The sequence below is a fragment of the Strigops habroptila genome, chromosome 1, assembly GCF_004027225.2.
Source record: "Strigops habroptila isolate Jane chromosome 1, bStrHab1.2.pri, whole genome shotgun sequence".
In the NCBI taxonomy this organism is placed as follows: Eukaryota; Metazoa; Chordata; class Aves; order Psittaciformes; family Psittacidae; genus Strigops; species Strigops habroptila.
In genome coordinates this window covers 87586809-87599674 of record NC_044277.2, presented here as the reverse complement: position 1 = coordinate 87599674, position 12866 = coordinate 87586809, and the positions used below count along the sequence as shown (strand labels likewise).

The following is a 12866-nucleotide window of genomic DNA, read 5'->3' as shown; positions in this document are numbered from 1 at the left end:
CAAAGCTAACTTCCATGCTTTTTCCTCTACGAAAGAAGACCCCAAATCCATGTTTGTATTTCAGTAGAAATTCACTATATGTTCAGTTTGAGGGTGGGGAGGGAGGGGAAATTTGGAATAATATACTAGCATTCACATGTGCTTTTAATTTTCTACTGGCATCCAAAATATTACTGCATGTGAGGTGATAGTCATAAACACCACCAGGTCTTAGCACTGTCTCTGGGTTTTGCACAGATTTACCTTCTGCTGCCTCATCCAGTTTAAACATTCACTTGTGACACGTTTCGTGTACTCATCCCAGCCTGAGCCACTCTGAGAGGAGTAGCAACCACCACCTTTGGAGCTGGCCCTCCTGGCACGGGGAACACTGATGGCTTTGTACAAGGCACGCATTTGCTCTTGAAGTTGAAGCAGCCTGAAAGGGAAGGAACCACTTAGTGTCTATGAGGAAAACACCCAGAAAACATGAAAACAACACAATTCATCTCTCCTACTGGACCACCAAGTATTCAAAACAAAGTGCTGAAAGTACAGGCTGTGGAAAAAATATGATGACTGTAATTTCATGGGGACAACCAAGATGTGAAATTCTGTAAGAAATATATGACTGCAAGGCCCTTCTCCACATCAGCAAGCCCCAAAGAGATTTAGTTCCACCTTACTGATTTCTGTCACATCCTGCAACACCAGGGAAGGCAAGCACTTGAGATACCACAAACTTACCAGCCGATTCCCTCCCCCATTCCCTGGTAATACCTTTTCTGATACATGTCACAGGGCTGGCCCATCTGCCTCATCTCTCTGATCAGCCCATCCAGGATATCCATTTGGTCATTTGCCTGTGCAAAACACTCTTCCAGATCTCTGTTCCCTCTAATTTGGACACCATCCCCATATTTCAATTCCTAAAACAAACAAACAAAACAAAACAAAAAAAGAGATGTGAGATTAAATTAAATATTCATCACCTAAGCTTCAGCTTCATTGTTTTAAAAGAGATGTTATGAGGACTGATCATTTTTAGGAAGCATGATAGTTTTCAACTGCTAGGTCTCTGATTGCCAGCTTTAACTGGCAGAAGGCAAATGAACAGAGGATCCACAGTCATTAGAAAGTCCTTATTATAAATAAAACATGAAAAAACATTATTAAAACATAGTACCAACCAAACCTTTCCATAAAAAACAGCACATCCTGATTGATGTTTATTTCAGCAGAGCCAAGACTTCACACAGTGTGCTAAGTTTTTAAGACCTTATGCTTTTGTGTTTAGAGGATGAGAAGCAAGCACTGTCCTAGTGGGAGTTGGTGAATATTGCTCCTGTTTTTTCAGAAGTTTCCCTGAGGTTCTAAGACTTTCCTCCCCTGCAAAAAAACAGACTGCACCCTGTCTGCCTAGAACCAGCTCCATGCCCTGTCATATTTGCATCCCACCTTATCACTCAAAGTCTAGGCAAATTCTTCATGCACCGTCTCAGTGCAGAGGACCAGCATGGTCATGGTGCTTCAAGGAGGAAGGCATGCTTTTTGATCTCACCCCACACTGACACAGCATGCTGATCAAAACATAACCCAGCTGTGATTTGATTTTGCAAATAAAATATTGATGGACCTCATTACTTTGTGCCTCAGGAAGAAAATAAAAAAAACAAAGTAAGCAATGTATGTTGTGGCACCAAGCTGGAACTAAACATCACGTTCTTTTAACTTCAGTGGAATAATATTAATCCTTAATATCGTGTAGTATTTACTCTGGCATTGATTTTTATATAAACATGCTCACACACGCTCTATCTCTGAAAAGAAAATGAACTGCTAATGATAGAGTTCATTCCCAAAAGAATTTTTTGTTCACAGTGTCCAAAAGTGTGCAGTAAATCACATACACTGCCAGAACTGTGAATGGGCTTTGCATCTCAGTGGCCTCAACAGCAGGATGCGCTCACCATCCTGCACCTCCTCTGACTTCAGCAGGAACAGAGGACATCCCACGTTCACCGAGACTGAATCTAGAGCCAGTGAACGACCCATCCCCAGGCACTATGAGTTTAAGTCAGTGTAGTGTACAGCAAAGATCATCTGTATGCATTTGGGATGAAACAGACCAGAAGATTTTAATCAAGTTTCATATACTACTTCAGGAATCCTCTGGAAAAATAAAATCAAGGTAAAAAAGGCCTTTCCTCTGGTGGTTCAGGTTCATTATGGCCCAGAAAATGATGACAATATTCTACAGGACACACTAAGAGAGCATAAGTGGTCCTAACATTATCAACATCTGTTTACACTGACAATGGTCTTGATCTAAAACTGAAAAATAAGATTCAGTAGAATCTGTCTGAAGGGTGGTTTTGTTGTTTTGTTGGGTCTTTTTATCAAGAAGTCCCCCTTTTCTTAATCAGATGCATTTCAGTTTTACTGCTCACTGAGTGCAGACAGAAGAGGGAGACGAAGGGGGTGTGCTATTCCACTCCCAGTTGCCTCACACAAACAGCTGAAAGGGGAGAAAGGAGATGAAGAAGCAGAGCCTGCGAGTCCAGATAACAATGCAGCATTCATTCCCTGTAATATTCATAATCACTCTTGATAACAAGAAGCACTCACGGGTTGTACTATGAGCTCAGCTCGCATCAGGCAATCCGAACAGTTTTGCAAAAGCTCCTGGATGGTGTTCTGGCGTCTGGACACTGTACAGGTCCCATTCTGACTGTTGTGGGGGAGAAGAAGAAGATGAAGTAAGTAGAGAGTAATCACATATTTTGAAGACACAAGACATACAAATTTAGAACAGCTAAGGGAAGGTACAAGGGATAATCCACCTCATTTAACTTCACAGACGCACACATGCTTTATCTGGCCCTCCTGCATGACTGCACTGTGAAGTCTTAATGCCGATTCCATGATTTCAGAGCCACTTTATAATTCTGTAACAGCAGGCATGGACTGAGTTTGCCACAGCATAGAGTAGAAGGCAGAAAATGGCATGCCATAGATGAGAAAGTTTTTTTCCCCAATACTGGTATTTGTAGCTTTGATAGACACAATTTTGGCAGTGTTAACAGTAAGAATGAATTATTAGTGATCTTTGTTAAAGTAAATAGATTAGAATATAGCCTTTGCATGATGGTATCCTACATGTTATCACACCAGGCATCTAATGTCAGAGCATAAAGAAAAGCAGGATCCTCTGCTACACAAGCGCATGAGCACACAAGTCCATACAAGAGTATGAAGGGCCCTTTTATCAGCAGAAATGCATGAAGATAGTGCGGTGTCTTAAGAAGGAACTGCAGGATGCACAAGTTACTACAAAAACAGATGTAGGGCCTGGAATTAGAGGGCATTCTTTCTTACAAATAAATAAAGTGGGAGTTCCAAGTAAAACTCCAGAACTGAGAACACTAGTGGGGGGAAAAAATCAAGACAGATAAAAGGGTCATTATTGTTGTCTTGCACATAATCTACTGCATCGATACCACTAGAAGGTTGCTTTTCCAGCATTTGGGATTCAGCCACCAAAGCGAGCCACTGCTAGTTGAATGTGGGTGAGGTGCTTCAAGCAAGGAACCATTCCTTGCTGATGGAATCAGAGCTCCCAAGCAAGCCCAGGCAGCTCCCAAGCCCAAGCACTTGCCAGTGAAACTAAAATAAACCACTACTAAGAGACGGTAAGAAACTAAGACATTTCCAAGCCTTACCTTGGAAATTTGGAGTTTTCTTACTCCTGTGCTCACAGTAGGTAACCTTTTCCATTACAAATCAGTAGAGGTTCAAACCTTCCATACAACATACTAACATCAAAAAGACTATCAGTTGCAAACCTGTCCAGCTCAGAGCCAGTAAGTCATCTGGATTCAATGGAAATCTTTCCACTGACTTCAACAGACTCTGACTATCCTTTGCAAAAGGAATCACGACAATGTAAAAAGCTTGGCAGAGCTGTCCTTGGGAAAATCATTGGAGTGGTGAGAAACATTTTAAGAGCTCTTCTGCAGTATGTGCAGTTGGTGCTTCAGCAGCTTGCCTTACTCCTGTCAGCTCTTCTGGAACAAGTAGGAGAAGGTTGAGCAACTTTTCACCAGCTTCCCTCAATACCAGGGAATAGACCCCCAAAGACAAAGAACTAGAGAATCACTAGGTGACTTTAAACAAGCTGTACACATGCAACCCCTGGCTTGCACTGTGACCCTTTGGCTGCACAAATGCTGCACCCTACTGTGCTATGCACCCCTGTGTATCTTGGAAACAGCTTAAAGAAAGCAATCGTGAAAAATAACATATGGGTCTGATTTTGTGCCAGGCTTCCCATCAGCTTCCTTTTCTAAATCATTCCTTCTCCTTAGGCATCGCTGTTGTGTTTGGATCTAGAAGTATCTGACTGCATCTAAAATTTCCATTTAATTATACCTACAATTATTCTCATGAATGAAACATAATAAAGAAGAGAGAGGAACCTTCCAAGCAATTTTCTCTTTTTAGAACATCAGAAGGGTATTCCTCTTCAGTCGCTTTTTCAATCCTCTCCTGACAGCTATACATGCCGGATATCTATTAAAGCTAAAAGAATTATAGATGGCAATCAGACTTCCACTGTAATAAATCAGCATATGTCCACTAGCTTTAGTGTAACTTCAGTGACCTCAAAGGCATTACTTCACTTTTTACTGACAGGAGGTCTAAACAATGGCTGTCATAGTTAAAATGCTACAAAATTGTGAAGAAAAGTTATTTCCAAATAAATCAAACCACTAAAACAATTTAAAAGATTGAAAAAGTAGGATTACAAGTATTCTGTGTTCATCCCAATGATGTTTGAATACCACATCCAGAATTATTGTCCAAGTAATTAAAAAGTTGGAAAACTGAAGACGGTTTAATTGAGATGCACAAGACTATTTCAAAGGCAGAAGCAGATGCCTTGAAGTGGGAGGCTTAAGTGCACCCTGTTTAGATCTTCAAATAAAGACCTACAAGTTAATTGTTTACAGTTCACGGGGACCTGTGCAAGAAGAAAGCAGCAAGTGTAAGGCCCTACAATCTAGTAGATAAAGACATAGCCAAAATAATAGCAAAAGCTGGAGCAGTACAAACTGAAAACAGAGAAGAGCACAAGATTTCAACAATGCTGCTTTTAACATCTTGTATGTCAGTTTTGTTGTTAAAGAGCCTTTTTCATCAAAATATTGAGATCTATATTAGGATAAGGACTCAGATCGATACTAGGCTAACGGGTGAAAAGGTAGTGGCCTGTTAAAGGCAGCTGATGACACTGAGCAAGCTAACGGCTTTCAAATCCATCAGCCAACCAAATGGAGTTACATGGGGTTACAGGGCATAGGCAGAGACAGCAGATGCCAGTACGGGAGCTGATGTTTGATGGCATAGCTCTATCAAGTCAACAGGACTCAAAGATTTCAAATCTGAAGAGCATTTACCTGTACAAATATACTTAAGAATGGCATAAATCAATCTCTGAACTTAGAAAATAAAAATACCTAGCAGGATAATACCTCTAACATATATTGGTTGATACATGTGAGATACTAGCACAATCTCACATAGACACATATTCAATATTTTTCACCCATATGACAGGCGAGTATTTCATAAGCAGTTTAAAAGGCCCTCAGTATAATATTCCTCTTATTGAAGCCAACAGGCCTTTAATGGGAATAAGTAGATCAAAGCAGAAACCCCAATGCAGGGTAAGCAGACATCCAACCTTGAGGCAGAAGGAAACAGCCAGCCAAAGGAAAACGGTATTCAACACAAAATGTATTCGACCAAAGACAGTGAAGCAACCCCTAATCCCTGAACATGCTAGATGACATCGTAATGTGGAGGCAAGAACAAAGCTGGATTAAAGTATAACCATGTTACCTAGATCCTATATAAAAATATTTTTATGCTCCTCAGAAAGAAGGGCATAAACGCTGTAAAACCTCAACAATCCTCACAGGACACAGATTAAGCTGATTACTATAGATGATATTTTGTCAATGTCTCTCTTGCTTCATCCGATTTTGTTTACATGAAACTGAATGAGTTTTTAAAGAAATGTTTGGTCATTGGAACAACTACTGCTGCTATGATGACAATTTGATCTGATTTTAACTCTGGCAGCATCTGAAGCTCAAACCTCTGAGTAGAATCCTGCTGCACCAAACACTGTAGGCATACCACGTGGTGAAAATACAGACAGGTTTTTCACTTGTTTTACTGCATCCCTGTAAATACAGCATACATTCCAGTAGAAAGGGTAGGGCCTGGAGCCTGGTCTTTTAGCAGGACTTGTAACACAAGAGTACATGGACTCCTACTAACAAATATACGCATTTGCAATAATCTGACTATTTGCTGTACTGCTTTTGTTTTGCAAACCTTGCAGAACAGCACTGAGTGAAACAGCCTGAACTGCTTCATGCCTTAACTACCTATTTGTCCCTACAACTCAAAATGTTAGAGCATGACACTTATTTTTAAGGCAACTCATGAATTTCAAAAGGATACTATTAAGCTGAGTTATTTATTAAAATTACTTAGTTTTAATAGTCATTAACTATTAAAGGAGCCAAGGAAAACAAAGGGGGGGGATAGCGTCTTTGTTTTAAAATTATGAGAATACTTCAAAACACAGAAGAATCACTTTTATTTGGGATCTTAAAATGTAGCCTTGTATCTCTTTACTGCCAGAAGAGCCCTAGAAAATGCACGGCATCTTCACATTGTTGTCATTCTCTACAGGAGCCACCCTGCTTGCTGCATGTCAAGGCAGAATACATTGCTCCCTTGTTACACTGTGCTCTTGCTCTCCCAGAGAAACGAGAGGACGGCCCAAGCCCTGCTGCCACTGGGATGTGGGCAGAATGGCAGCTGCTCAGACATCTCCCTGAAGCAATATACCCCACCAGTCAAAAGATTTCCTAAATGATACATTTTGAATGAATGATATATGCTCTGTAAACACTTGGCTTGCACCCTTGCAGGCCTAACTGAGCCGTCATATCTGCAGAACCCAAGGGGCAAGGAAGAAAGCCAGCTACCTTCTGCTTTCTCATTTGCCTCCTGCTGCTGCTGAAGACCTGCACGCCCCAGCATAAATGCCTGCAACGTGGAGGCTGCTCTGGTTTCTGCCTTTGTTAGTACACATCAAGAGGCTGCTGTGTTATCTGGGGGCGATTAGCATCTAGAGAAGCAGGGCGAAGGAGACAGCAAAAGAACATCCAGCAGCTCTGCGGTGCCTTCCAGCAGCTTCACAGCTCCTTAAAGCTTTGGAAGCACAAAGGGGATGCTCTTGGCCCAAAGATCTAATTTAAACAAAATTAGAATAATCCTTGTTAAATTTTCTGATTCCTCCACAGAACATTTAGCCTTTAAATATTCAAAGGTGGTTTTTTTGTTTTGTTTCGTTTTCCCTTCAAGAAATAAAGGAAGCTTTAAAAAAGGTGGTTTTGCACATCCAAAGTATTGAGTGACTCAATATGATCCCATAACTCAATAGTGAGAGCAAAACCATAGCACTTCTCCACCCCACTCCCCCCCCAAACTTGTTTGAACAAGCAATAGATTCATCAAGGGATTACCTGGCATGCCCAGGGTAGGCAAGTCAGAAGAAAAACCTGACCTGGAATCTCCATTCCCAGCACACAGCCTGCACACACCACGGGACTAAACCACCACCCATCTGCCACCGCCTGCCGCTTGGGTGTGTGTGCCCTGAAAATGCACAGGCATATGCTGGCAGAATTGTGGAGAATCACAATATCCATAAGAATACAAACAGAAATTAACATACTATAAACCAGCTTTCCCACACACACCAAGAAGGTGAATACAAGCATCAGAAATCATCGAGTTTTATAACTGGGTTAACCCCGTATGTCTCTACTCTTCCTAGGATCTGTTTTGGCACACCACGGCCTCATCAAACTAGTCCCATAGAATCATAGAATGTACATAGACTAAGGCATGATGACGGGAAACCTCCAAACATGTCTGCATCTCGCATGATCGGGCTCTAAATACCATTAGAAACGTGCAAAACTGTAAGAGTTGCTGGTGAAATCTCAAGATCCCTGCAGCTAAGTGCCTTCAGAGCAAGCAGGGTTTCACAAGGGATCCTGCCACACCTATCGACAGAAAATCCTTGCACGTTTTCCCATAGGTATTAATCACCAGGAGCACCAGAAATGGCAGGCACCATTTCTAAAGGCTGTACACCTGCCCCGTGCAACAGGCTGCAGACAGGCTGCCTCTCCCACCACCTGCTCTAGGAGCGGGAGGGACCAAACGCCAGGGTCCACCCTGGACCACGAAAATAACACCTCTACGGGACAGCAGCGGCTCAAAATGCAGCAAAACCCCTCTGCCTGACAGAGACATTTACATCTGCAAAGAGTTTTCCCACTGTGCAACACTGTGGTAGAAGAGCTCAAAGGGGATGTTATCACACTAGCCCTACATCACTCTGAAGGACCCTGCAGATCCCTGTGAGACCGATGGAAAGGGCAAAAATAGGGCTTTGAATCCGTTTTCTCCAAGTTCACTTAGTCTGTCAGTTCCTGAAAGTAATGTCAGGACACAGGATGTGAATTTCTAACTCCTTTTGTAACTTAAAGCACTGAAGTTACATTACCTCTTAAGCAGAATTGTGTAAATTCATATATTTTGATATGACATGGTGACCATGAATCCTAGGGTTTGGTTTTTTCCCCTAATTTCAGCAGTGACAAATAAAACTGCACAATTTGCCACTTTTTTAATTCTTTCACAGCTGATCAGATTTTATCTCTCCACAGCAAAGACATTGATAAATATTTGACTGATGAATTGGCAGTTTAAGGAGCGTGTGACTCACCATCAAGCTGAGTATCTGTACTCCGGGCCAAGCTCATCCTGAGTTCCCAAGCCAGAAGAAACCGGGAATGTTGTAAAAGCACCTTGCTGAGCCTAAGGGTAGGGAGCGTCTTCTATTGCTCTGTGAGTAATGTAATACTCAGCACAGACTTGTTTGGCAGAATACGCCCCAAAACTTACAAGACTAGACCCTAAGTTGAATCCTACTGCATTTAAAATTAGAGTACAGTAATCTTCCCCATTGGAAAAGGAAGCCTCAGTTTTCTGAGTTCAGTAATTGCCACTAAACTTCGGCACTGAAGATGTCAGGCTGAACGCAATTATTAAAACCAATTCCATAGATGATGGCCCTGATCCTGCCAGCACAACATACACAGGATTTAGTGGATCTTCTGTATGCAGCGAATGAGCAAAATCAGGCACTACTGCTTTTTTCATTAACTGGCAACAAAACCATCACTTTGTATTTTGGGACACATTTTAATTCAAATCAGCACTGATTAAAAAAAAAAAAACTATGCAACTCAGTAAGGTGCAAACACACATACTGTTTTGCAAAAAATATTTAAAGTATTTTGTATGGTCAGATCTTTTCACATTATGTATTTTGATGTCATTAACAGGGGTCTTCAGTTCCATGCAGAAGCCTCGCAATGAAGTGAACAGGAACTTTCATTGCAACTCCTGTGCCAGATATGCCTTCTCAAAAGGAAATAAGAATATTATGTTATAAAGAGTAAATGAAATAATGTTGATATAAGGTTGTTAACCTCCTGACCAGGTCTGTCCTTCCCACTCTTGTTACACCACCATTGAATACTGAAGTAAGAAGAGCCTAACAACTACGGGCTAGTTTAAAACATGTTACAAAAGCTAAAGGCTGCTAAATTAAAGGTATGTGTTTCTTCTCTGGTGAAGGTCAGGAGTAATAGGGAAGTCACTCTAGCGAATCCAATATAGTTGCACTAGTGTAGAGTCTGGAAAAAGAACAGCCAGAAATAGCATGTTCTGCCATGAATTTTTCATGTCTGTCTCTTGTAAACAGTAAAGGTATTTGCAGTGGAGCACCACTAGCAAAACAAATCCTCCCAAATGCAACACAGCAACGGCATTTTGGTGTCCTAGTATGTGCACTCTCCCATGGTAAAGTATTGAATTGTTCTAATTATATAGTAAGAAATAGGTATTCTCATACTACTGTAATAGTAAGTAGACATGCTATAGTTTCAATTCATCGTAACTAACTTCCCTGCACACACACCAAACTGAAAGTCAAATACAGAACTAAAACTAAGAACTGGGCAAATTAATAAACAAAAAATAGGTAGAATGAAAGTTTTGTCTTTCCTTCTGTGGTACTCTAGCAGCAGGTCTGATGTACCCAAACACAGCCCCCTGTGCCCTCTAAGGTAGTCCTAATTCTCTATAGGCACTTATAGATCTGCTTGATCTGCCTATTCTCTGCCTATTCTCATCTGCTGTTTATTTACTATATGTGTTTCTCATCCTTCTGCAATCCAATCATGATGTACTACCCATAAAATTAGGGCTTAAATTTTAACACAAATTACATGACAGCACTTCAGAAAGAATTCCTAAGTCAGCAGCATCAATAATTAGGCCAATAGGTTTAACAGAGCCATTCCACACGTAAGAAAGTAATCACCAGTAACGTTTTGTATAGGTGCTTCATCATACACCAGTGCTGTTTCCCCCAGTGACTGTTAACTGCTTTTCAGTCCTGTGAACTCCCAGCCAAGGGGATTAATGGAGAAGTCTTCATGATCACTGCACTTGTTTTTCATACATTCAGAGTACCACGTTGCTCCAAAAAGTCTTTGCCAGAATTGGTTTGTGCAGATTGCTGGTACAGCCGCATCCATGAAAGCGGGTGTTCTCCAAACTGGGATTCACAGTTGGAACCCTCCTACAAGATCTTGACTGCGCTCACAGCAACAGGACAAGTAGAAAGTTAAAAACGTGGAGGGGAGGAGAGCAGACTGATGTTGCTTGTCATGCATCTTTGCTCCTCAGCTACCAAATGTTGGGGATCGCTGCATAAAATATTATGGCCTTAAACTCCCAGGCCTTGCGCAAGCTAGAAATCAACTCAAAAATGAGTAAAAGAATGATTCCCACTAGATAAAACCGTTTTATATGCCTAGTCATGCAACTGCTGGGGAGGACAGTGAGAGCTAAGCCTGAGTGTATGAGGTATAGAGCAATTTACCTCAGTACAGCCTGTTCTGCGTCACCAAGCAAAGAGGGAGTTTATCAGCAGAGAACTGTGGGGTCAGTACAGCCAACACACACGCATATTACACCCCAGAGTGCAAAGGGATTACCATTCTGCTTTATACCCCATCCCTCCCTTCATGGAGCGTCCCCACCAAAAGTTTTGGGAGTTTTTTAGGGTTAGAATAAAAGTTTTTCGCTTGCTTTTAAAAGCCTTTTAGAAGTTAGTCTCCTCAGGGAATCAAGCCGCGAGCAGGCTCACGGCCCCTCTCCTAAGGCGGCCCGAGGGAGCGGGGCCGGGGCTGGCGGGTTTCGCTGCCCCATCCCGGCCCGCACCTACCCATATCCGTCGGAGCCGTAGTCCCCCCCGTAGGTCTTCTGGTAGTAGTAGGTCTTGTGGGTGTGGGTGCCGCCGCCACCGCCGCTCCCCACCACATGGGAGCTCATTTCGTAGCGCAGGTCGGTGCCGGACTCGGCCCGCGCCATCCGGCCCAAGGTGTTGATCCGCGGATGCGAGCCGCCGTTGATGCTCATGGCGGCGGAGGAGCGCGGGGGGCCGCCGCCCGAGGGGAGAGGGGACGAGGGGGAAAGCGACGGGGAGACTGACTCGGACCCGACGGGGAGAAAGGCATTCACCGCCGGGACGCCCCGCCGCGGTGCCGCCTCTCCCTCGCAGGCTACGGAGGGACGGGGAAGGGCCGAGCGCCGGGGGTCAGCGCGGCGCGCAGGTGAGGGCAGGGAGGGCAGGGGCGCCGCGTCGTGAAGCGGTGTGCGGTGGTGTGCGGGCGGCCGGGCGGCGAAGGCTGGTGGCGGCGGCAAGAGCAGAGGTCCCGTCCCGTCCCCTCCCCGCCGGCAGAGGAAAGGCGAAGCCACACCTTTCGACGGCGGTTTTAAGCGGCGCTCCTGGGCGGGGAGCCGCCGCCACCGCCTCGCCTGCGTGGTCCGCGCCTCCGCGGCGGCAGCCTCAGGTTGCTCCGCGGCACCGGCCTCCGCCCCGCCGCGCCCGGCCCGGCCTCCCCGCGGCGGCGGCGGTGGTGATGGTGTCGCTCCCCGGCGGCCGCCCGGGCACCGCAAGGCCTCTGTCAGCCTCGCACCGGTGTTTCCGCCTTCCTGCCCTCCTAAGTTGCCAGTGGAGGTTGGAGCCCATTAAAACCTTCCTCCTGACCTGTGTCATACCTACCGGCTTGTGCTTTACCTGCGGCTGTCACAGAGGTAACACCTCATGACACTCCGGGAAGCAACCAGCACCTGAACAAGGCATTGCTGGTTAAAACGGCACCATTCCATCACGGATGGGTCCAGGCCGCTGGCAGCAGCCCTCTGTCCCTGCGCGTCACAGGGCCGGTGTGCTCCTGCGGAAATACATTGTATCCTGCATTTGAGAAAGCTGTCGGTACTGCAAGCCCAGTGCGTTTCTGAAACAGACCTGAAACTCGTGCACTAGCTCCTGACTGTATTTGTGCGTGAAAATGGGGATATCCAGTAACAGGTGTTGAAACTGACTTTCCCCCTAAGTTTCTCTTGATTTCTCTCTTCTGGTGCTCTGAAAATTAATATTTACTATTAAAAAATAAAATAATAACAATAAAAAAAAGCCAGATCCTAGAGACAAAATAGTTTCGATGCATTTGTGTGTGTGCAGAGCATCAGTAAAGGCAGTTTGCTGTAGGATGCCCTGTGGTGCCTTTGTTACCGGCCATTGACCACTGGGTCAGTTTCAAGTGTTGGTGTGGAACAATTTCTTAGCTACGCTCAGTGGCACTGCCTCAACT

General features: G+C 44.0%; 1 protein-coding gene across 2 annotated transcripts in view; it reads right to left on the bottom strand.

Annotated features, from left to right (window-relative positions):
• The window catches only part of DSP (desmoplakin), a 37883-nt gene extending 26255 nt beyond the window's left edge, over positions 1 to 11628 (bottom strand). For both annotated transcript variants that reach the window (XM_030505504.1, XM_030505510.1), the window contains exons 1-4: positions 11435 to 11628; positions 2608 to 2710; positions 760 to 908; positions 244 to 418 (exon numbers count right to left, since the gene is read on the bottom strand). In XM_030505504.1, coding sequence (XP_030361364.1) covers positions 244 to 418; positions 760 to 908; positions 2608 to 2710; positions 11435 to 11628 — 621 coding nt within the window. The remainder of the gene's footprint in view (positions 1 to 243; positions 419 to 759; positions 909 to 2607; positions 2711 to 11434) is intronic.
• Positions 11629 to 12866: the final 1238 nt, after the last annotated feature.